This window comes from Micromys minutus, assembly GCF_963924665.1.
Source record: "Micromys minutus genome assembly, chromosome: 3".
Lineage (NCBI taxonomy): Eukaryota > Metazoa > Chordata > Mammalia > Rodentia > Muridae > Micromys > Micromys minutus.
Genome location: NC_137972.1, coordinates 68155022 through 68180641, shown reverse-complemented (window position 1 = coordinate 68180641; position 25620 = coordinate 68155022). Strand labels below are relative to the sequence as shown.

Here is a 25620-nt window from a genome sequence, read left to right as displayed (position 1 = left end):
TTAGAATTTACTTTCCGTTTTATTTTTTTGTTTTGTTTTGTTTTGTTTTGTTTTTTGTTTTCCAGTTTGCTTTGCACTGTTCTTAACACTTTGCCACAGTGAATGTTTTTACTTCTTATACAACCTTTGTTGAGGTTGGAGCTATTATGGAGAAACTAAGGCAGCAAGCTAAACACCTTGGCGTGGGCCGTGTGGGTTGTGAGTGGCCAGAAGCCAAGCATGTGTGTCCTGCTCCAGGATTGTTGAGTTTAATCACCACAATATGCCCTTATCATTCAAAGCCGTTCTATAGTCAGGAGGTACATGTGGTTAAAACAGGCTTTAAAAGACCACATTCTTCTAAAATATTAAAGGATGCCATTTGTATCATGTCGCTTGAAGAAGAAGAAAGAGGAGGAGGAGAAGAAGAAGAGAAGGAGAAGGAGAAGAAAAATTACACACCGAGAAAAGCATTTCAATATGCTTAGGCCTAGAACTTGCACTGAACAAAGCACTCCAGAACACGTAGGCCTGGACAGTCCTAGCTGGGCTCCCGAAGGCCACAGCACTAACTCACTAGTCCCTGAGTGAGTGAGCGACTTTGCAAGAGAATCTCCAGCCAAGTCTCTCCTCAAGTACTGTAGTCAAATAGCAATGGAGTGTTGCCTTGAATGGTTCAATGCTAGGGGACCTCAGTTAAGCACTAATGGTGTGGTCTCTGACCAGTGTGAGGGACAGCCTGAGCCCTCCTCACGGAGGCCTCCAGGAGACCACATGTGAGGTACTCATGGGAAGCAGTGTGCTCGTCCAGGCCTTCCGGAGTCTTTATTTTTTCTTCCTATTTTGGAGTGCTAGGAATCGAGGCCTTGTGCTCATTAAGAAAGTGCTCCTCTGCTGAGCACCACTACTAGATCAGGAAACCTAAGTCTCACAGAGTTCTTTCCACTTAGGAGATATTACTTAATTTTGCACTATCACTACAAAAACAACGCAAGCAAGAGATAAGGTACTCAGAAGAGCAGCACTTCCCTAAGGAAGGCCTGTGATCTCATAGCAGCAGTATGGCGGTATCTGCCCATCTTCATGGTCCCCTCTCCAGAGACCGTGACCTGGTTTTTATTTCAACAGACTAAATACCAATGTTCACAGACAACTTAGCCATTCTCTGGAAAGCCATGCATTCTAAAGCCTGGCAACCTGTGGGGACTGCTGCACCCGTGGACCATTTTGTTAGACAGTTTTTATCATGTTGTTCATTTAAATGTGCAATCGGTTTGTTTGAATTACTTTAAAATGAATTTACAAGTATTTATAAAATTTCTGTTGTAACGTGTGCTGTGGTCATCACCATAGATACGGCCCACATCAAAGTTCTTTCATAGCTTCAGTAATTTAAAAAACATAAAGGGATCTGAGACTAAGTGGTTGCTGGCCACTGACATACACTGTCCCTTGGGTTTTGAAGCTTGTTACTTAATCTCTCTGAGACGGCCAGAAAAATGGAGGGAGCTACATATGCCTCAGTCATAACACACACTTCTGTTGTACAAGGAGCAGCAAGTATTCAATATGGGATAGCCTTCTCATAGTCTTATGTCCTGTGTGACTCCAGACATCTACTGAACCATTGCTGAAGAAGTTTTCCTTGTGCTAGTAATACTCAGCACTGTTGAGAGAAAAGAATTTGGATTTTATAGCTTCTCTTTTGGATTCAATGACAGCCGTGGTTACTGGCCAGTGAACAGGGTGCAGATTATGAAGTGAGCTAGTGAGTCAGACCAGCTTCAGGTGGCTTTCCAACTCCCTCGAAGCTGGGCCCCAGTGACAATGAACAGGCAAGCAGACATCTTTTGCAAAGAGATGCTCCAGTGTCCTAGCCTCAGAGTCAAACCGGGCTACCTCAGAGAGCATCTCCTGCAGGCCATGCTTCTCTTGTGGAGAAACTGAGGCCTAGAGAAACCATCTGCTCATAGAAGCTTCCCTTTGCATTAGAGTCTCATTAGAGTCTCATTAGGACAGACCTATAATTCTTTGATTTGTAGTAGAAGGGATGCCAGGCGATAGAGACTGTCCTTAGTCTCATCCTAAACTGTCAGCCGCCAGTATTCTTAAATCTCTCATCCTCAGGACCTCATATATGAGGCATCTACCTATTTAGTCTGTCATGGTGACCCAGTGACCCAGCACAGGTGACTTAAAGAAGATTTCAGAAGAGTACATCAAAGGCTGACTAGCACCACATGTTTGCACAGAAAGTCATGGAGGCTGAGGCTGATCCTGTCACAGTAGATGGAGGAAACAGAAAATGATCCAGGAATAATAAAAACCTTCCAATGCCCTGCTCCTGTTGATTCCTGTCCTCTAGCTATGTCCCACCTCCTGGAAATTCCCCAGCACTCACCAAGACAGTGCCATCATCCAGGCATGCAGTACTCTAATTGTGTGCCTGACAGGGCCATTCCATCTCAGACCTTAGCATAGCCCTTGGAAAGAGTTTCGGGAAAGACCAAGTGGGTGAGCACCACAGCAGGCCCTTCCTCATAATGTTTTCCCTGACACCAGAGGTCCTTTCTCTCCAATGCTTTGTACCTTTGTAACACTTTCTTTTCTTTGTCATTTTAGGACAGCCCAGAACCCTGCAGGACCTGTGCCGAATTAAAATTCGACAGTGTATAGGCCTTCAAAACCTGAAGCTGCTTGATGAACTGCCAATTGCCAAGGTCATGAAAGACTACTTAAAACACAAATTTGATGATATCTGACACACCCGGACCGTGAGCAAGATTAAGAGTTAATCCAGATACTTAAAAGGCTTCAGGCCTTGCACAAAGTATATCCTATGCAATTTCTGATTTGTGGTCAAGTCAGAAAGCAGGTATACATTTTTAGGTTTTTTTGTTTGGATTTCATTTTGGGGAGGGATCTTTATATGTGTGTGTGTGCGCATGTGTGTGTGTGTCTGTGCATACACACAGACACACACAAACACTTGTGCACAGACACACACACATGTGCACATGCCACACACTTGAAGGTCTTAATTTGGTTTCTTGGTCCAAGTCGATGAGGTCCAAGCCTTTCTATACAATGCTGCATTTAGAAAATTTGTTTTTCCTAAATGCACAGCATAGACAGGTTTGAAGCAGAGAATTTCCCCTTTTGATGCTCTGGTTTCACTGGTGAACAAGGTACTAGGAACCAGTAGACGGAACACTGCTTACAGTTTGAAGGTCTCAGGCTCACCTCCTGCGACGCTGGAAACTTCTCTGTGAAGAAACTTACAATGATGCTGTTGCCTCATTCATTTTTAATGAGTACAGATGAGCTGTTAAAATCCTTTTCCCTCTAATTAACACAGCTTTCTGATGGAAACAAACCCAGTACCTCGCTTCCTTTGCTGTGCGCTTATTTTTAAATTATTTTTTTAACAACTGTAAGACACTACCCTGAGACATTGTGTTTCAACTCCTCTCTCTCTCTCTCTCTCTCTCTCTCTCTCTCTCTCTCTCTCTCTCTCTCTCTCTCTCTCCCTCTCTCTTACTTAATTGTGCTTTTAAAAAAAATCAATGGGGAAAGGAATTAACTTTTTAAGCCAGTGTATTCTTTTTAAAAAACAAACAAACAAACAAACAAAAAAAAAAACCAAAAACGGTGCCTCTTGTGCAGCTCTCTCGGTGTAGTCTCTGGACAGTTTTGCTCTTCCCATCCCTCGGCTGGCTTCCTCATGCCCCTCGGTGCCATACCACCACCTCCATCCCACGGCAGGCCACCAGTGTCACCAGTGTCACCTCAGTTTCCATTTTAAGTTTGGTGTTTTATTTCACCTTAAGGAACAAATTTCATATCTCGGTGATAACAGTGTTCTCTAGAAATAGCCCACATTCTTGCTAAATAAACCATTCTATTTTAATGATTAAATAATTTGGGATGGTTTCATGGTGGATTTCCTTTTTTTTTTTTTTTTGCCTTCCTAGTAATGTGTATACATATATATTTTATGAGGAAAGTCTCTAATGGGTACCATTTTGTAAGCCTGCCAAATTGCTAATATACTAATTAAATATTTCCTATCTATTTTGAAGGTGGGTACAGAAAAGCTCTTCAAGATAAATTTTTATTTTCTGGGTTAGTTGGACAAGTATGTGCAAGAAGGACCCAGATGTAGTAAAATATTAGTAGCAAGGGAGAAGGTCCTGTAGGCACTAGGCATCAGGGATGTCACTGTGGACACATGCTCACCGCTTCATTTGGCTTCATTATGTTAGTTTGAGGAGAGCCTTTTTAAGTCCCCCATGCCATTCTTAGTGCTGTGACAATTTTTTTTTAAATATTTATAAACGGTTAATAAATTTGTTATCAAAAGGTTGCAAGGTAAGGGCTTCTCCTTTCTTGTCAGAATTGCCAGTTTGAGGGCATAGAGGGTAAAGTATTTCCCTCAGAGTGTAACTAAGCAGAATTAGGTTTTTCCACGTTCAGGCCAGCAGTAGGAGTCACTCGAACCCAGAGCTTGCCCTCTTGGCCACAGAGTAGTTGTGGCATCAGGACAGGATCTACATGGCACACGGATTCCTGAACAGGAAAAAGATTCAGGAGCTCGCTGATGTGGTCAGAGTGACAGCTGGGACCCAGGAGGGTAGGGACAGGTGTGGTGACCATGTCTGACAGGTTGTCTCCATGGAGAGTTCCCTAAGACAGCTACAGAGTGTGTTCTCATCCTTTATTCAGGGCCCAGGTCAAGGCTGGAGACTCACTAACAGCCTTAGGGACACAAAATGATGAGAAATTACTTGCGTTAACTTCTGTTAGAACCCCAGCCCAGCATGGAAAGTGGGGGCGGGAGCCTGGAGTCTAGACTCTGAGCTGCCATGTTAGTGTCCAATTGCACAGGACTCGTACATGTGAATTAACTTATTTAGTAAGTTAAAAATGACATTCACTTTCCAGCCATTAAGAGGGTTCTGAACTAAGCCACTGAAATCAAATCAGGGAATCCCAAGTAAAAATATCATATTAAGGCAAATTCTTTGTGCTGTTTGCTGCTGTGACTTCAGAGAAAAAAAAATCTGAGTGCTCTTCCTGGAATTGAAGATTCTTATTTAATGAAGAAATGTATAATTCCATTATTTATTATTTGTGGTTTGATTTATCTGGAAGCATAAGAGAATGTCCTTTGTTTATCACTAGAGCCCCAGTCATGTACTGTATCTGATGGTAACTGAAGCTGTAAAGTTGCCAATGCGGTTGTGATGAACATGTGGTCTGCACTTGAATTTGGTTATCAGAGAAGCAGTCTGTTGCCGTGAGGAGAGAAAGCAGCTTTCAGAAACTCCGCCTGCTGGCTTTTCCAGAATCTTGACTCAAAATTCACCACTGATTCTTTTGCGCTTGTTTTGAAATTTATTATTTAAGCCTATTACTAAAACTTTATAAAATGCATTTGGCAAATACACCAAAGAAACCAGCTCATAAAATATGATCATTAATGAACTGCAAACCTCATCTTTTGAAAACAAGGGTGTTTCTTTGTAAATATTTGTGTTTATAAATGTACAGCAGAGTTAAGAGTGTTTTTTTAGATTATTTAATTCCCATATTTCTAAACTATTTACTACAGAATAACCCCTGCTCATTAGTTTGGATGACTTGATTGTTTGGTTTTTTTGTTTTTGTTTTAATTCATTATCAGTCATGCTTGGAGCAACGTTTGTGCTGGAGAAGTGAGCATTCTGACAGTGGCTGGAGTCACCTCTGGAGCAGGAGGGAGGCTAGCGTGACCTGTCAGACTCAGCCCTCATAAGACACCAGAACAGTGTAGCTTAATGACCAGAGTGGACCATGCGACAGGTTTCTAACTTCCCTACTGAATCACCCATTAGCCCAGGCTGAGATTGGGACAAGGCCATTTGCCCACAAATTTAGCTTTCATGTAACTCCCAGTGTTGTACCATAATATATTCTGTTCTTTCTTTGTAATGGAAGTTTTGCTTTGGGTCAATTTGAATTAAAAAAAAAAAATCTTAAATCTGGTTTAAAAGAAAAAATACTGAATTTGTGTTTTTTTTTCTCCTCTGCCTTAACTTCTGCACAACTTCAGGTGTCTGGTAAGTGGAATAGAGCTCTGTTTCACATCAGCCCATTAGGTTACTGGGGACTGGGTGAGAAAATGATTTCAAAAACAATTGCACATTTCAAGCCATTTCTTTAACTCCTTTTTGTTTATGTACCTTTTAATATTTTGTTACATTTGTTTATTTACCTACTTTGATCAGAGGACAATTTGCAGGAGTCTGGTCTCTCCTGCTATACATCCCGCCATGGGACTCAAGCTGAGGTTGTCAGGCAGAGCCCTTCATCTGCTGAGCCTCCCACTGTACCCGCCCCTTTCCAGTAGTACACTTTGTCAACACAGCCAGCAAAGGACTTGGTCTTCAACATGTTGCTCCAGCTCAAAGGCTTCATGAGCCAGGTTTATTATCTGCCACATCGTGGCGAAGAAGACAGGTGCTTAGCTGCACTTGCATGATGTAATGAGACGCTATGACCAGGACATCTTACAGAAAGAAGGTTTTATTTAGGCTTATGGTTCCACAGGGTAATGTCCACCATAGAGGGTGAACAGCAGGTATGGTGGCTGGAACAAGCTGAGAACTCACATCTTGACCCACAAGCAGAAAGCTGAGAGAGAACTGGGTGTAGGTCAAGTCCTTCAAGGTCTCAGAGTGCATCTCCAGTGACACTTCCTCCAACAAAGCCATACTTCACCTCTCAAGCTTCCCCAAGCAGCACCACTACCTGGGAACTAAGTATTGACAAACTGTGGAGGCAGTCTTCATTCAAATCACTGGCGCAGGTACAGACCACAGCACACTAAGCAGATGCAGGCACAGCAGAGCTGCGGTGTGGTGTGTCAGCCTGCAGGAGAGGGCAGCAATGCCTAGAGTCCTCACTTCCTCTGTAGCGTAGCTGCAGGTTGATCTGAGAGACCTCCAGCTCCTGTGAATGATGACATCCTAAAGGGAAGGAAGGCTAGACTGTTGAAGTACCTCATGTGGGACAGTGATATGCCAGGTTTAACTGCTGCGTGCTTGTCCAGGGTTTGCTGCAAATCAAGGCCAAGAGTGGGACATTTGAAATCATTTATACTCATTAACAGAGGCGATTAGGTTTGAAAACTAGCTCCGTTGCCTGGAAATCTTGGGGTCATTCCTTTTCTGATATGATGTAAGTCTGTATTGTTTTCCCAGCTGAGGGACAGATTACAAAAGTGGCTAACTAACTAGCTACCGATAGAACATAGCATCTGCTTGATGAATATTTCCACAACCCAGGAGGTTGGGTATCCAAAAATGAAAGAAAGGCTTTGTGTCACTTTCTGTAACCTAACACAAGAAGGAATGACACTATACTTGTTGATGTTTTGGGAACTTAGCCTGCTGAGTGTCAGGTCAAAGAAGTGAGCTTCCACGCCTTGCTTCAGTGTTGGTGTTGCTCTTAGAAATCATTGGAGATGGTAAGCATCCTCTGCTAGTCCCTGGGGTTCCAGGGCAACTGATGGAGACTCCTGCCATATATCCTGATGCCTTATGCTTCTCTGCTGCCTCTCCCCATCCGCCTGGTAGTAGTCAGTAGTTAAGCATCAGCTAATCCAAGGGCAACAAAGAGTGCCAACTGGATCAAACCATTTTCTGTTCATGTTGAAGGCCATAGTGTAGATGATTCTATATTAAAGGGGTTCCGGAAGAGTTCTCATTCTGTAGGGACAAGTTGTGATCTTCACAGACCACAGCACCTTTGGGAAAACTGAGGCTGGTCATGAGAGCCATACAAGAGAATGCCAGTGGGATGGTAAACCCCTGAACCCCAATACCTTGGAAACAAGTTTTGCTCTGTCTTTCACTAAATGCCTACACATTATTTATGCAAGTATCCCTGCATTGGTGGGAGGATTTATACATCTTCAAGCAAAGCCAGTTTTGAATCCTGAAGACATTTAATACATTAGAAAGATGGGGGCTGGAGAACAGGCTCAACAGTTTAGAGTACTTCTTGGTGCAGAGAACCTGGATTCAGTTCCTAGCACCCACATGGCACCTCACAGTCATCTGCCATACCAGTTCTAAGGAGATGTGGTACTGTCTTTTGGCCTCACGTACCAGGCAATCATTTGATGCACATACATACATACCAACAAGCACTCAGAATTTTTTTTTATTATTCTTAAAGCTATTAAAGTTATTTTCTGTTGCAGGTCATGACCTAAAAAAAAAAACTAGTAGGCATCAGTGGTTGTTTTCTTTTTGTTGAAAGTGTATTTTGAAAGTTTTTTTTTTGGGGGGGGGTGTTGGTTGTGGTTTTTTGTTTGTTTGTTTCTTGGGGTTTTGTTGTTGCTTGTTGGTTTGAGACAGGGTTTCCCTGTGTAGCCCTGGCTGTCCTGGAACTTGTTCTGTAGATCAGGCTGGCCTCAAACTCAGGCTGCTTCTGTCTCCAGAAAGCCGGATTAAAGATGTATACCACCACCATGAGGCTATGATTTTTTTTTTTCTCATGATATCTCCTAATAACAGTTTCTACTTCCTCTAATCCTCCAGATCCTCCCCACGCCACTTCCTATCTGGATCTGCCCCCTTTCTGTCTCTCAGAAAACAAACAGGCTTCTAACACAAAACAAACTAATACGTTGGTACTGGACAAAACAGGAAGAAAAGAGCCCAAGACCAGGTACAAGAAGCAGAAATCCATTCATTTTCCTACTCTAGAATCCATAAAAACAGGGAACTGGAAGCCTCGTGCTGAACCTGTGCATGCTGCCCCCTGTCTGTGAGTTCAGGTGCTTATGACTGTTGATATAGAAAGTCTTGTTTTCTTTGTGCCCTTGATCCTTCCCAGCTCTTACCCTCTTTCTGTGGGGTTCCCTGAGCCCTGGGGGAAGGATTTAATGGAGACACCACTTTTTGGGCTCTTATTCTCTATGTAATGTCTGTCTGTGGGTCTCTTTGTTTGTCTGTCTGTCTCTGGGTGTTCCTGTCTCTTTCTGCTACAGGAGGAAGTTTCTCTGATGATGGCCAAACAGGGCACTGATCTCTGTGTGTAGAATGTTATTCAGAGTCATTTTATTTCTATGTAGATTTTTTTCTCATCCACCAGGGAAATGCAAATCAAAGATACTCAGATTTTATCTTACACCCACCCATCAATAAAACAAGCTCATGCAGACAAGGATGTGAAGCCGACACTCATCCATTGCTGGTGGGAGTGCAAGCTTGAACACCCATTACAGAAACCAGTGTGGCAGTTCCTCAGGAAGATGGGGATTGGATTTCTCTCCACATCCTGTTACACTGCTGCTGGGCATATACACAAAGGATGCTTTATCCTACCGCAGGGTCACTTGCTCAACCGTGTTCATTGCTGCTGTATGCATAATAGCCAGAAATTTGGAACAACCTAGTTGTCCCTCAACAAAAGAATGGATAAAGAATATATGGTTACATCTATACAATGGAGCATTACTAAACTATTTTTAAAAATGAAATGGTGAAATTTACAGGTGGATGGATGGAACTAGAAAATATCATTCTGACAGAGGTATATTAGGTATGTTGTCTGTATTTGTTTATATGAGGAAGTTGACTTTTATGTCAGTGATAGCCATGATACAAGCCTTAGACCCACAGAGGTAAGGTATAGAATAAGGAACAGGGGTTGCAGTTAGCTCTCCTTGAGAAAGGGATATAGGATTTGGTGGGGAGGGAGGAGGAGGCTAGAATAGGAAGGTCAAGTTGGGGGTAAATGGAAGGGGGTACAAAAGAGGGCAGGGAGAGGCAGCCAGGGAAAAGCAGCCAAAATCAGGGGGCATTTTAGGGTAGTATAATACAATAGAGCCTTCCTAAAATATATTACATACATGAAGGTTATTTAACTGAGATCACCAAATAATTCTGGAGACACAGCTTCATCTGGGCCATCTCTTGTCACCAAATTAAACTTTCAGTTGCTGGACTAATCTAATTGGGTTATTAGCTGAAGGGGTCTCAGGAATACTGAAACAACTCAGGCTGTTGCCAAGACTATAGGTTGCTCTCCATGAACGTGGACAGAAAGGCCCTACTGGTGAAGACAACACCTCCAGAACTGATTGGATTGGGTATGACGAAGTTGAGCTGGAGCCTATGTAAAGCCCTCACTGCTACATTCTAGCATCTCTGTTACAGGAAAGTACTCTGCATGCTACCAAAAAATTAGCATAAACACCAAGCTAGCCATAAATCCTTGGATCAGGAATGGGGTTCTGCCTACAAGATACTCCAGTGCAATGATAGTAAAAGCTTGTTAGAATGACCCTTGAATATCAGACATCAAGGCCTACTCGGTCCCCAATGCTGCATGTGTGGCCAAGAACCTGAGACTAGATAACACAGGACTCTTATAAAACCAAACACTACTTACTTTTCAGTTTAAAAGGAGAAGAGGAGGAGGGGGAGGAGGAAAGAAAAGGAAAAAAAAAGAGGTAGAAAAAGAAAATAAAGTAGTCATTTGAAATTATGAGTCTTAATATAAAATCTTGGCTTGTTCTAGGATATTTAAAATCTTATTGGGATTTGTGTGAGTGTGTGTGTGTGTGTGTGTGTGTGTGTGTGTGTGTGTGTGTGTGTGTGCTCATCCATGCAGACCAGAGGTTGGCACTGGGATGTCCTCTGTCACTGCCCACCTTATATTTATTGAGAAAGGCAGGCTCTCTCATTAAACCTTGACTTGGAAGTCTTGGCTAGACTGGCTGGACCACAAGCCCCTGGGATCCACTTGTCTCTGCCTCGGCAGGGTTGGGTTTCAGATGCAATCCATCGCCTCTGGGGATTTATGTGGGTTCTTCCCCTCCCGCCCCCTTAGGGAACTTTTAAATTAGTATAAATACAGTTTAAGTCATGTTGAGAACAGTGAAGTGATTTTCTCCTCGGTGAAATCAGCTCTTACAGCTCAGGTGGAGTGGCTGCTTGTGACCATACCTTGTGTTTAGGTTGAGAAGCTGGGTTATGCCATGAGTATACTAAACCTCCAACTGACCCAGTCTCGATCCAACTGGAGATTTCCTATTTTATCTGGCAAGCTGAACGCTCTTTGTCCTGAGGCTCAGCTTTGACCTGCTGTTGCTTTTCCTTCAGCAGGTAGTTCTGGGTCAGGGTTTTCTTGCTTTCCTTTCTCTCTCCCAGACTAAGGAGGGCTTGGAGACTATGAACTTCCTCTTCAGGCTTCCTCCAAAGTTCTGCTCTTCATATTGTGAGTCTTGACCCCTTTGGCAAACTCTTATTGCCCAAAATATTTACACGAAGGCTCATAACAGTAGCAGAATTATAGTTAGGAAGTAGCAACAAAAGTAATCATATTGCTGGGGGTCACCACAACCTGGCAAACGGTTTTAAAGAATCGCATCTTTAGAAAGGTTGAGATCCACTGTTCCAGAGCACTCCAAGATTTCCTCTCAGTCCCAGTAACTGAACCCTCAGGTGAGTTATGGGCTCACCCTCAGAAAACTGCAGTGGAGTGTTGGTTGTAAGTCCAAACCTGCTTGTTTCCCTCCCTTACCAAAAGAAAAATACAGCCCAATGTCATTTGGAAAGAATGCCTCATAACTGGTCATTAGACTGGGCTATGGCCGTCTTCCATCTTACATGGTACAGGATAAGAACAGATACCATGTCTTCCTGGTTGACTATCATTGATGCTTATAAGAAGCCATTTTCTCTGAGTCACTGACCAAAGAGCTTCTTGGCACTTAGTTCCCCGAGTCTTTGCCTGTCTTACTATTTTCCTGTATTGTGTTCAGCTGTGGTGGTCATTCACCACTTCTTAGACTGTGTCTGTTCTTCAGGTCCACAAAGAATACAGGGCCAGGTAGGTGACAGCATCCACGTTCTCCTCACCAGATCTCCAGTGGAATTAGTCCTGACTCTTGTCAGCATTGGCTTTGTTCCTTCTGGCCCCTACCCTTTTGTTTGGCTTTCCCACTGTCATGGCAGTAGGCCTCCTGGTGACTATGAACTTCTGGAGATTCCACTGGACCCTGGCTTTGGTGAATTATATTGGATCTCTCCCTCTCTGAGCTTCCCTAACACTTTGGGGTCTCTAAAGCATGCAAGGTACAAGCTATGACTCTCCAGCTCAAAGTGTCTCTCTGGGTTCTCAGATTGGCGGGGATGTCCTGAAGGGTCCTGGTGTCCGCAGTAAGTCAAGGCACTGAAATGAGAACTTAGTGGAGCCCTCTCCCTGTCACCACCTCTTGAGTTCTTTCCATAGCTTTGTTTTTTGCATAGATGGGGTGTGAAGTGTGTGTGCGCGCGCACATGTGCATGTGTGTTTGCATGCCTGTTAAACTCTGCATGCAATGCTGCCAAGATGAAAAGTTATCAGTTAAGACTCTACCTCTAGCTCCCCACTCTCCTTACTCATAAGTACAATGGAGCATCTGGAAGCCAGGCCTCCAAGCCTTTTATTAATTAGTTTTCTACAAATTATTGGGCTCGGATTTCTCCTGTGCCAGGAATTTGCCATGGAACAGGGACCGAGCCAGTGTTTAGAGAGGAACAATAGCATGTCATATTGTATCAACAAGTGTTCATAGAGCATAGGGGTCTCATCACTGCACTTCCTTGATTTCAGCCCATAAAAAATGCCTACTTGGACAGTCTTGTCCTTTGGCATAGCTATTTTTAATTTTTTTTTAGATTTATTTTAGTCAGGTGTTGTGGTACACACCTTTAACCCCAGTAATTGAGAGACAGAGTCAGGCAGATCTCTGTGATTTCAAGCCTAGCATGTTTACATTGCAAGATGTAGGCCAACTATAGCTATGTAGTAAGGTCCTAGCTCAAAATAAATTTTTTTAATTTAAAATTTTGATATGGAGTCTTATATATCCCTAGTGGTGCACTAATAAGTGACAAAAGGAAAAACATCTTGGGTTGCAGGGAGGAAAAAACTATGTATGCCCTTTGCCTCCTGTGGGAATCACCTCCTGTCCTTGAATAGTCAGTCTGTTGTACAGCATTTTCAAGGTGGCTTAGATAACAGAATCTGTGCACAAAAAGGCCAATGGTGTGCAGTCTGCCTTTGTTGCTTTGCTTTGTTTTGTTTTGTTTTGTTTGTTTTGGTTTGATTTGGCTTGGTTTCTGTTGGCTTTTATACCTGCTGGTTTTGTGTCAACTTGTCACAAGCTGGAGTTATCAAAGAGAAAGGAGCCTCGGTTGAGGAAATGCTTCCATGGGATCCAGCTGTAAGGCATTTTCTCAACTAGTGATCAAGAATGGGAGGGCTCAGCCCATTGTGGGTGGTGCCATCCCTGGGCTGGTAGACCTGGGTTCAATAAGAAAGCAAGCTGAGCAAGCCAGGGAAAACAAGCCAGTAAACAACATTCCTCCATGGCCTCTGCATCAGCTCCTGCTTCCTGACCTGCTTGACAATCCTGACATCCTTTGGTGATGAACAGCAATGTGGAAGTGTAAGCTGAATAAACCCTTTCCTTCCCAACTTGTTTCTTGGTGGTGATGTTTATACAAGAATAGAAACCCTGAAGAAGATAAATTGGCAGCAGGAGTGGGGTATTCCTGTAACAACCTGACCATGTTTGGGGAGGGCTGTGGAAGGACTTTGAAACTTTGAGCTAGAAGAGCCATTGGGATATTAAAATCTCTGTGGGACTTTCTGTAAGAGCTTAGAAGATAATGTTAAGAACAGTGCAGAAGATGGAGGCCTGGCTTGGGAAATTTCAGAGAGAAAATTAAAGACTCTTATCAGGGCTGTTGCTATTTTGATTGTGAAGATTCTGTGGTTTTGGTTAGCTGGGACTGAAGAATGATCTGTGATTAACAAGATACCAGAACTACTAAAGCAAACCTTTTCATTACTCGGACTATTGATGCTGGTCAGCTGGAGCTGAGAAATTAGTAGTGATTAAGAAGAGACCAGCATCATTAAGGTGAAATCTTCTGGGAAGTGTTTTCTGAAAGCACAAAGAGGCTGTTTTCCAGTGATAGCCAAGGTTGTACCTTGTGTTGTGGCTGGACTTGGTAATGTATAAGAGTCACCCAGGTGGTACTGGTTTTGGAGGAATGAAGGGGTCCTGGAGAACAGCTAAGGCTTGACACTATGAGAGGCCATGGAAGGACATTGGTAAAGTTGCAGCCTCAGTTGCAATTTAGTGCCCCAGGATTGACAGTAGTATTTTGGAGATGCCAGTACCATGAGATGACCACCAAGAACAGCAGCGGCAGTGGATAACAGGCAGCTGAAGCCTACAAGACAAGGTGTGTGCTACAAAGGGCAGAGCTGAAGAAGTGACCCAAGCCCTTCTGGAGGAGCCCAGAAGTTCATAAGTGGATTCCTAGACATTGGATGGCTAGAGATTGATTTTGCTTTTGATTGTGACTGTGCCCTGGTATTTTCCCTTCTTGAAGGAAGAAGTAGAGCCCACAGTTAAGAGACATTAAATTGTAAAAAGACTTTGATTTTTAAAAGAGACTGAATATTTTAAAAGGATTGCAATTTTAATATGTAAGAATCTGTAAAGATTGAAGGACTCTTAATGTTATTTAAATCTTGGGGATGAATAAGAAAGCAAGGGTTGAGGTGTTGTGTTTGTGTGTCAAGTTGACAAGGGGTCAATTGTACTGGCTGGTTTTGTGTCAACTTGACACAAGCTGGAATTATCACAGAGAAAGGAGCCTCAGTTGAGGAAATGCCACCATGAGATCCAGCTGTAAGGCATTTTCTCAACTAGTAATCAAGTGGGAAGGGCCCAGCCCATTGTGGGTGGTGTCATCCCTGGGCTGATAGACCTGGGTTCTATAAGAAAGCAACCTGAGCAAGCCAGGGGAAGAAGCCAGTAAGTAACACCCCTCCATGGCCCCTGCATCAGCTTCTGCTTCCTGACCTGCTTGAGTTCCAGTCCTGACTTCCTTTGGTGATGAACAGCAATGTGGAAGTGTAAGCTGAATAAACCCTTTCCTCCCCAACTTGCTTCTTGGTCATGATGCTTGTGCAGGAATAGAAACCCTGACTAAGACAGCTTTAATGGCAGCTAAGAAGTTGATGTACTCCCAGCCCTGTAGCATTGGTTGACACCTGAAGGTGTGCAGGTTACAGTTATTTGTGCTCAGATGTTTTTAGAAGGGAGACAGAAAAGATGGTGGTGGGGCCTGTTGCTTGTTTGATGAGGAACTTGCTAGTTCTGAGTCCCCATCCTGCTAGACACAGGGCCCCTACCCAAGATGGCAGCCAGGGCTGCCCTGGGCCATTTCTCCAAGGCCTTCCTGCTTTAATCTGTCCACACTTGGCCTTCAGCTGTGGCGTTGGGAAGGCACTAGCTGAAAGAATGGCTCTGAAGTTCTTTCTAAGTAGGAAACTGACTTGTTTTGTCTCTACCTCTCATCAAGCTGCTTCTCGAAGGAAAGGCCTATCCAGCTGTGGGCCTTACTGCTCAATAGCCAAACAACACTGATTATTGTCATTGGTGAAAGGTATTTGGTGAATGGGAGTAAGCATGGCTCTGCTTACTGATACCAGTCCTGACACCAACCAAGAGCCAAAGGGAAACAGAGCTTGACTGAGCCCAAGACCCACTGTGTAAAACCACTTGGCATTCATTCGCTCTTGTTCTCTGGGCTCTTCACCTCCCTGTAAAGGAGACTTTGCTTTCTCTAGGCTTCTCACTTTCTCCCCTGTGAGATAGTTTTATCATCTCCACAGAAGAAACCGAGAAAGTCCCCTGACCCCTCCCCACAGCTGCCATCTTAGCAGAGAGACTTTAGTGAGTTTCTGGGCTGGCCTTGCTCCCACAGATATGCTCCATGCCACATGTCCCCACCGTTTGGTGCTTGTGTGTGCTTGTGTTCCTCAAGGGCTCTGATGAAAGTGGGCTGTACATCATCTCCCGCCCCTGGGGCCTCTCTGCCCCTGTCTCGCTGACACTGAGGCTTGGTATTACACAAAGCATGTTTGCTTCTCATTTCCCCTGTGTCAGCCTTTCTTGTGACAATTGACTCATACATTTAAAAACATACTTGTGTTCTTTGGGCTCCAGTTGTAGAGGTCCCAGTCCCTGACTGGTTGATCCTGCTGTCATGAGCCTGTGGCAAAGCACACCATGGTGGGAGCAAAACTCACCTCTGCGTGGGAATCAGAAGAGAGACCTCGAAACCAGTGCAGTCCCAGTGTCTGGAGGACGTCCCACTAGGCTCCACCTTCTACACACAGCCTGTACATGGAGCATGCCATGCTGGAGGCAGACAGGAACTGATTCAGACTTGAACTGGATGGAACACTTGGCCAACTTTCTTCTCATCTCCCGAGTTAATTTTCCCCACGAGTCCCATTGTAGACACAAAGGTCTTAGGGAACGGGAAGAGTATATAAACTCAGAGGCCTCAAAGAGTCTTGCAGTACAGTCTAGTAGGAGGAGGCTGGAGGACTTGTCCCCATGCCCTGCCAGGGTCTGAGGATGCCACCTGTCCAACAGTGCCACCTGTGCCCTGTTCCTTCTGAGTCCTGTTTTCTTGCACTCCTGTGTGACAACAGTCGTCCTCTGCACAAGGCTTTCACGCTCTGAGGAGATGCAATAGCATGGCCAAGTGTCTTGGATGATGAGCTGATGCTGTTATGCGAGGGGCTCACCAGGTAGGTCCCTTGGGTGTATGTGTGGGGGTGGGGGTAACCAGGTGCGTAACCAGCATGAGCTTCTGTGGCCTGTGGATAGGCGAGGTGGGAATGTTAACACCGAGTTCACACGGTCAGCTGGTTGCCTCATCCCTGAGCCAGGCTGGCTCCCCTGGGTGATTAATTCCTCATTGCATCCTCTTCTGGATACCTTTATGCATTAAGATAAAAGGGTTAGTATATAGGCTCCGGTATGGAACTTCTAAACCCTATATTATACGAGGGTCCTCGTGATTCCTTTGAGAATTCATAGAAACACCCAGAGAGCCTATAATTAAGTAACTTTGGCTAGCTTCATGAAAACTCTTGATGTTTAGGAAGCTATTAGGGTGCTTAAAAAGAGAGAGAGAGCTCTACCCTGAGATTAACTGATACCATTGCTTCCTGCTCCATTTAATAATTGTTTTAAATTAAAAAGGGCTTTAATCACCTTCTGTTTTAACGGGAAGCAATAAAAATGCCTGCTGAGTAGAATCCTGTCTTTGTGGGATTCATAGGTTCACACATTACTCAGATCAGAATATATCCCCTGAAAATGATAGAATCAAATCATAATATATCCCCGGAAATGATAGACTTGGGACCCTCAGAGGAGGGTGAACAGGACGTTGTGTTTTCTTCTGACAATGTTCACCAGATTCTTCGAGGATGCAGAGGTGGTCCAGCTCCATTGCTCACTCAGGACCCAGTTTCTGAGCTGAAGGCCAGAGCAGGGACGGCATTTAGAGGGACTTAACTAATGAGCAAGAGAAGGTAGAACTGGAAGCAGCCAAGTGTCTGTTTTCCAAGTTCCTAGTGGAGTGCAAATTGTACACGGGAATGCAGGTGCACCAACCGCAGACTGGGGAGCCCCTGGAAAAATATTAAGATATTGCTGGTGGCAACCTTTAGACATTCAGCAGGCCTGAGGCAAAGTCCAATAATGGGTCTTTGTTGATTTGGGTCATATTTTGTTTCATCAATGCTGGGGGTCACACCTGGTGCCTTGTGCTTTTGAGTCAAGCGTTCCAGCACTGGGCTGTAGTTCAGGACATATTTCAGTTGGGCTCTTATGGTGATATAGGTATCAGTGGCCCAGACGCCACACTTAGAACCGATACATTAGAATACCTGTATTCGTACATAGTAAAGAGGTGGAGAAAGAGTCAGGTCCAGCCGTCTCTAAGAGACTTAGAGAAACTATCTATGTGCTTGTCCAGGAGGTGTGATCTAAATTATTGCCCAGGAGGAATGAACAATTGGAACTTCCAGGGATGCCCAGAGCCCACATGTAAAGTGGGCCAGGCTGGAATAGTTGTCTCTGTTATGTTAACAAAGACTACAGATCTCTGCTGCCACATTCCAAGCTGACTCCACGTCTACACCTTTATGCCTCCAATTAACTTTTGCAACTACTTAATAAGTTGGGCACAGGCAAAACCAGTAGCATGTAGTCCTACTGCTATTGTTCTTAACCTAGTTTAGTCATGTGTAAATAAACATGTGTGCCAAATAATAATGACAGCCCTAGCCTAGTTGGGTGGAGGAAACTCTTACTTCTTCAGCCAGCATAGGCCCTGGCTCTGCCTAGGAAGCAGACTGCTGCTGGCATGTCCCTGAGAGGCAAACATCACCAGTAGTATTCCCAGTGTGGGCAGCCGATGAAAAGCACCCTGCTGCATTCTCCTGACTAAAGCCAGGGCCGTCGGAGGGAACCGTGGGCATCTGACATCCTGGCCCAAGCTGGGGATACAGCCCTAACTTCTTGAGGACTAGATTGGTGTTTTCTGCTTCAAAGCACAGATCAGCTACATTATTTGGATAGCCTGATGTTCAGCCACTGGTTCTTGAGGAAGCCCTTCTTGAGAACCACCAACACAGAAGAACCTTTGCGTGAAATCTGCCCGTTAAAATGAAAAGCCTTTCCTTATGTCCTCATTCAGATGTAACCACTGTGTGTTTTCAGGAAATCCCGATGCATTCTGTTTCCTGGGCTGTCTGTCCTGTCACCTCTGTGTTCCATCTTCTGGTCCACACCTCTACCTGCAATTCCAGAGGTCCTGCAGCCATCAGGAACCACAGACAGGACAGCGTAACTGTCCTCTGAGAGGCTCCACCCAGCAGCCGATGGAAAGAGATGCAGAGACCCACAGCCAAACATTAGACAACTTAGAGAGTCATGTGGAAGAGTTGGAGAAAGGGCTGAAGAACCTGAAAGGACTCCTCAAGAAGATAACAGAGTCAATTAACCTGGGCCCTTGGGAGCTCCCAGAGACTGAACCATCAACCAAACACAGGCAGGGGTGGACCTAGCTCCCCAACCCTGCACATCTGTAGTGGCTGTGCGTCTTGGTCCTCATGCAGGTCCTCCAACAACTAGAGCAGGGGTTGTCCCTGACTCTGTTGCCTGCCTGTGGATTCCATTCCCCTAACTGGACTAGGGCCCCAGTGAGTGAGGATGAACCCAGTCCTGCAGTGACATGATATGGCAGGGTGGGTTGATACCTGAGGTGGGGGGCTCCCCCTTCTCAGAGGGGAAGGGAAGGCATAGGGAGGGTAAGGGCTATAAGGGTGGGAGGAGGGGGGCTGTGATTGGTATATAAACTGAATAAATAAATAAATGAAAAAAGCATGTGTTTAATGTATGCAAGTTGATGAGCTGATCATTCTTACTTGAAAATGAAAAACCAGAACTTCGAATGAAAGATGCCCCAAGTCTCTCTTCAAAATCCATTGCATACAACTAGACCCAGATGAACCCTTGTTCTTAGGGTGGGTGGCTTCTGGCCCAACAGTTCCAACTCCTCCCATACAGAACGTGCAGTTGGCAAACAAAATATATATATAATTATATATATATATTTTTTCTTACAAATGTTTGTGTGTGTGTGTCTTGCACATATCCACTAACATGCACAATGGGACAATTTCCTAAAGAGAAATATTGTCAAATCAGTGCCCTGCCCTGCTAGCTGAGCATCACAGTTACTGGCCTGTCACACACTGTTGAATGTATATGGGAATTAGTCACAGCTCTGTGAGCTATGCTGTGAGCCTCCATCTTTACACTACCCACTGCTCCCCTAGTTCGACTTCAGTTTGTGTCAAACTTGGAAAAAACAAATCAGAATATCCTCCAATGAAAACTTACGAGGCTATGAGAAAATACGGAAATGAACGGTGAAATTCCTCTTTTTCAGTAAATCAGGGCTTCAAAGGTTTTGCCCATCGTGATGGAGTGGGTGTGGCAGAGACAGCTGTTGAACTCCTGACAGACAGGAAGCAGAGACTGGAGTATCCAGCAAGATAGACCCCAGGACACACCATGAGCCGCCTACTTCCTCCAGTTAGGCCCCGCCCTCTATTGCTTCCAGATGCACTGTCATTTGAAAACCAGGCACTGAACACATTAGCCCTGGGGATACATTGTATGCTCACCAGTGTAGTCATCTTACCTACCTGATTGTTGTGTGGACAAGGTCTATTTTCCCTTCCGGTTTTCTGTTCCAACACAGAGCCCAGCATGTCGCAAATATCTAGGCTTTATTAAAATGTCTCCTCGGCTGTGGTCGAAGAAAGAAGCTCTGGTTTGGTAGGCTACTTCATTACCTGAGAGACCCCTCTGTCTCCACACAGTTGCAGCCCATGTGCTACAGCTGATCCTGAAGAGGGCTGCAATCAGGAGACAGCCTTCCGAGATCAGACCCTGAGAGAGCAGAAGAGAAATCGAAAGGACCAGTCCCAGGGAGGCTGCCACAACACTCCACAGAGCCACACTGCTCTCTGGTTCCTTTGCTGAAGACAGAAAGGGTCCACAACACAGGTATCTAGGTCTTGGGGCTAAAATCCAGCTTTACTGATGGCCGGTATTCAGAAGGAGATGCGAAGAACTCAGCGATTAACCTTGTACTGTTTGATTCTAACATTTCAAGAAGTCAGAAAAGTGGACAGGCCCCGGGGACCAGAGCACAAGCTGCAAGCATCTGGTCAGCCATGTTTGTTAGCACACACGCCCCCGGCACCCCCATGTGCTTACCTTATGACAATGGCTTATTAGAGGTGGCCCTGGAGTCCATGCTCCGGGGCCCCCGTGGCTCTGACAGGGTCTAGCCCTAGAAGCCCCACTTTGTTGCAGGGCAGCAGCTGTGACGAATAAGCTTAAGCCTTGGAAACCACCTCTTCACTTTCACCAATTACCTTGGGCTGCTTTGTGACAGGAGTTAATGCCGAGGATGGATTTCCAAGGAGCCTCATTTTCCTTGTCTAATTAAATTAAATACTTAAAAGGTGATCCATACACTGATTCCCCCCACACACCCCATTTAGTCACCTGAAAATTACAGGGCCTTTTAGGAGTTCAAGTCACCTGACTTGCCCCGCTTGGCCTCTGGGGTCAGAGCCTTCATCCAGCATCCCACCCACCAGCTTGTGTGTGCAGCCTTCCTTAGTGGGGGTTCTTAGATGAACACTGCCCAGGGACTCTTAGAGATGCCACACCTTGTTAGTTTGCTAACTACAGAACAGTCTATTCAGTACATCTTTGTTTCCAGCTTCAAAACACTTACATGATTTTGATGCCCATTGACTTACAATTTTTTAAAGTTGACACATATTTTGGAAGTTCCATGTTTTGATATGTACATACATGCATGAGTGTATAATGCATATATTACCAGTCCAAACCAGGGTTAGCATGTTGATCTCCTCAGATACTTAGTATTTCTTTATAATTAAATCTTTCAAAGATCTTCTAGCTGTTTTGAAATATACAAGACATGTTTGTTGTCTATTGTTCCCTACATGTCTTCTTGTTCCTTCCTGGATATAGCAAAGTGCCCCGTTCTTGGGTTTTTAGTAGCTCTCACTTGCAGCAGGTATGTCCCTAGTGAGAAGCCCGAAGGCCAGTCACTTCCCATCCCATTATTTGTGTTGTAAAGAGGTCACAGAGCTCACCAGGGCACTATTCACAAGACAGCATCAGTCATCTCCCTATGGTACTGACTTGGCTTATTAAATGGCTGCACAATGCTATCAGATTCTTGCCATGGTACCGACAGGATGCTGAGGTTTGAAACTTTGTAGTTCTTTATTTTCTCTTCTGCCTTCTGCCTTGTGTTTCTTAAATCAACATAGATGCAAATGAGAGGCTGTGGTTGGCACAGCATCTCCTCGGAGGCAGGAGGCTTCAGGTCCGAGAGACTGGGTAATAGCATCGTCTGTAAGCTGGCTCTCCCTGGACACTTGAGGTGTCATCAGCAAAGTGACTTTGTCTTGGACAGCTCTCATGGCCAGTGCTCCTATCTCACTCCCAATGCTGGAACGCTTTTCTTTTCTCCAGATGAAGTTTGCCCGCTATGCCTTTGCCCAACATCCATTTGCAGAAAAATGGAAACTGCAAGGATCTTTGGCACAGACGGAGCCCCAGCATTAAAACGGCATTTGCCTACATCAGCAGCTCAAACAATGGTCATTTCTCCAGATAGCCCTGGCAGCACACACACACACCCAGAATCCCAGGACTCTGGGGCTAAAGCAGGAAAGCTGCAAGTTCAAGGGCAAGATTGTGACATTTTAAAGCAAACAGAAGTGCTTTCTTTATGGGTGCAGATGGTTCAGCCTCGAAGTGCACATGTCACTCTTAAAGAGGCCTTCGATTCCCAGCAGCTACATGGCAGCTCACAGCCGCATGTAGCTCCAGTTTCCAGTGATCTGATACCCTCTCTGACCTTGGCTGGCATCGAACATCCATTCAGGCAAAACCCTCATACACAGAACAATTTTTAAACCTTTAAGAAACTACACAATAATGCTACTTATTTTTTCTTATGCAGAGACAAGTAGACTCATGAATTGATAGGGGGAATGGGTGGGTGGAGAGGTGAATGAATAGATGCCTTCTGTGGAGGACAGCCACTATAGAGGATTCCTCCCTGCTATCCAACTTCCAGCTCAGCCTGGACTACTTTGAACAATTCAGTGGAAGCATGGCTTACTCTTGTGTTCATTGTATATTGACACAGTAGTATCTATTTTTATATTTTGTTACAGTATTGACTCTCCATGAAGAAGACTGTCATGTCCTGAGCCTTCCAGAGCCCCTTGTCTCCTCTGCCCCAGCCTCCTAGTCTTTAGAAACCTTACTTAAAATGGGATTGGGCTCCTCTTTCACCCTAGGCTCTCTTCCAGAACCAGCACCAGTTCTGTCTGGTCCAACCCTTGTCTCACAAGTTGCTCAGTATTTAGAATAGGCCCCACCCTTCATGGACATGATCACATCCTGGTCCACTTTTCTAAAGAACCATTCAGCATTGACCTTAAAAATGGGTATTATATGACACCACTCCACTCAGAGCCCACCGATTGCTTCTGACCCACCCAGTATGTTGACATTGGTGTACAAACTCTTTCTGACGCATATCATGTAACTAGAGTGCTCTGAGCTCATGAATTCCCGCAGATTCGGTGCACCCCTTTCCTGAAACCTCTGCACATTTGGTTTCTCTGCTAGAGCATATATCCCATGCATGATAATTCACCCTTGCCTAGTTGTTCAGGCTTAGCCCTAAAGCCACCTTCTCAAAGAGCTTGTCCCCTGACCCACTGACCTAAAGTCAACTGTGCGTCCAACTTACATGTTTCCCCACAGTGTTTGATTTAGGGCGTGTGTGTGCATGTGTGTGCATGTGTGTGTGTGTGTTACCTGGAGTATAGCAGACCTTTTGTATCTATGACTGTTCTGTGTCAAATTGACACAAGGGTCAACTGGGAAGAAGGAATTTAATCAAGAGAACACTTTTATCAGATTGTCTGTGGGCAAGTTTGTATGGCATATTTTTGATTCATGATTGAGGTGGGAGGGCCCAGCTCACTGTAAGTGCGCTTGTGTGCTATATGAAAACAGGCTCAGCAAGCCATGGGGAGCAAGCCAGTCAGCAGCACCCCTCCTTGGTCTCTGCTTCAGTTCCTGCCGCCAGGTTCCTGCCTTGAGTTCCTGTCCTGACTTTCTGTCATGAGGACTGCGATAGGAAACCATAGGCTCTAAATAAACCTTTCCCTCCCCAAGTTGCTTTCAGTCATGATGTTTTATTGCAGAAATAGAAACCCCAAGACAGAAATCAGCACCAGGTTTGAGGGGTATAGATGTGAAGGGCATGGACATATGTTTTTGGTAGGATTGTGCTGGCATTTGAGCTCTGGGCTGGAAGTACCTAGAGCTTAGTGAGCTGCTGTTGAAGCTAAAAAGATAACGCTGAGAGCCACGCAGGTGATGGAGGCCTGGCTTGGGAAGTTTCCAAGGGAAATTTGAGAGTCCCTTAAAGACTCTACAGGGGGTAGGAAGGCATCCTATACTCTGAATTTTGAATCTGTGGTTCTGGTCAGCTGGAGCTAAAGAGTCATCTGTGATGACGAGGAGACCAGAAATACCATAGCAAACCATTTGTTTTCCTGGGAAAAGCAATGCTGATCATCTAGAAGGGACCAGCATCACTGGGTGGAAAGCATTTTCTCAGAGTCAGCACACAGAGCTGTGGTCCAGAGAGGGCCGGGACTGCATCTCATGTTGGTAGCTGAGCTTGATAATATGCAAGAGTTGTCCCCGTGGTCCTGGGTTCAGAGGCACAAAGGGGGTCACAGAGAGCAACTGATGCTTGGCCCTGCGAGAGGGCACAGGAGCACACTGGCAAATTTGCAATCTCAGTTAAAGTTGGAGCCTCACGATTGATGGCTTATATGGAGAATTTGAGCCTTAACACCACGTGACAGGGTTAGTCCCTGAAAAGAGCCCAAGGAAGATTATTAGTGACGGTGCAGGCCAGCTGATGCAGACGAGAGCACCGTGGAGATGCCGGTGTCCTGTACAGGCAGCAGGAACAACAGTAGCTGTGCAGTGAAGCCAGCCTGAACCTATGGTGCCCACCCTAACGCGGACCCTGGGACTCTGGGACGCTGGGAAAATCACAGTTCCAGAAGCCTGACTCTGAGCTTTACGGTGTTGGAGTTTGGTTTTGCTCTGATGTGACTGCTCCTTAGTTCTTTTCTATGGATTAAGAAAGCATCTGACTTATTTTTAATTTTACGGAAACCCACATTTAAGAGGCTTTAGAATATTAAAAAAAAAAAAACTTTAGTGTGTTATTTTAAAGAGGCTGAACTTCTAAAGAATCTGAATTTTTAAGACTTTTTTTCAAAATATGTTTTGTATTGTAATATTAACATAAGTAGGACATCTTAGGGACAACAAGATGAGAAAGGTTATGGCTTAACTGCCATGTGTTTTGCATGTCAACTGGGTAGGGAGTCAGTTGTGCTGGCTACTTTTAAGTCAACAGACACAGGCTAGGATCATCAGGGGAAAAGGCATCTTAACTGAGAAAATGTTTCATCAGAATGCCTGTAGGCAAATAGATGTGGGTGTGTCCTTGTTCGATGATTGGTGTGGGAGGGCTCAACTCACTACAATATCATCCCTGGGCTGGTGGCAATGGATGCTGTGAGAAAGGAGGGTGAGCTAGCCAAGAAATATCTCAGCACTCCTCCAAGGCTCTTACTTCAGTTCCTGCCTCCAGGTTCCTGTCTTGAGTTCCTGCCCTGACTTCTTTTGATGATGAACTGTGATGTGGAAGTGTAAGCTTGAAATAAAAATCTTCCTCCTCAAGTTACTTTTGGCCATCACATTATCACAGAAATAAAAAACGAGTAAGAAAGATAATGACATGTACGTATGTTACACATACATCTAAAGAACATCTCTTATATATCCAGATAGCTAAATCTGCCCTTCTGTGTCTACCATATATATTTATATGAAGATAGTCTCTATCTACTCTGGGTCAATCTGTTTCTTTTTCTATCTGAGTTTGTTGTCTGTCTCTTTATCTATATTGTTGTATTAGTTGAGTTTCTCTTGCTATGATAAAATACCATGGCCAAAACAAGTTTGGGTAGAAAAGTGTTTAC

The 25620-nt window shown here is 44.6% G+C and overlaps 1 protein-coding gene across 1 annotated transcript in view; it reads left to right on the top strand.

Annotated features, from left to right (window-relative positions):
* Positions 1–3471, top strand: part of ASB7 (ankyrin repeat and SOCS box containing 7) — a 40020-nt gene extending 36549 nt beyond the window's left edge. The window contains exon 6 of the mRNA XM_080914625.1: positions 2602–3471. Coding sequence (XP_080770751.1) covers positions 2602–2741 — 140 coding nt within the window. The 3' untranslated portion in view covers positions 2742–3471. The remainder of the gene's footprint in view (positions 1–2601) is intronic.
* Positions 3472–25620: the final 22149 nt, after the last annotated feature.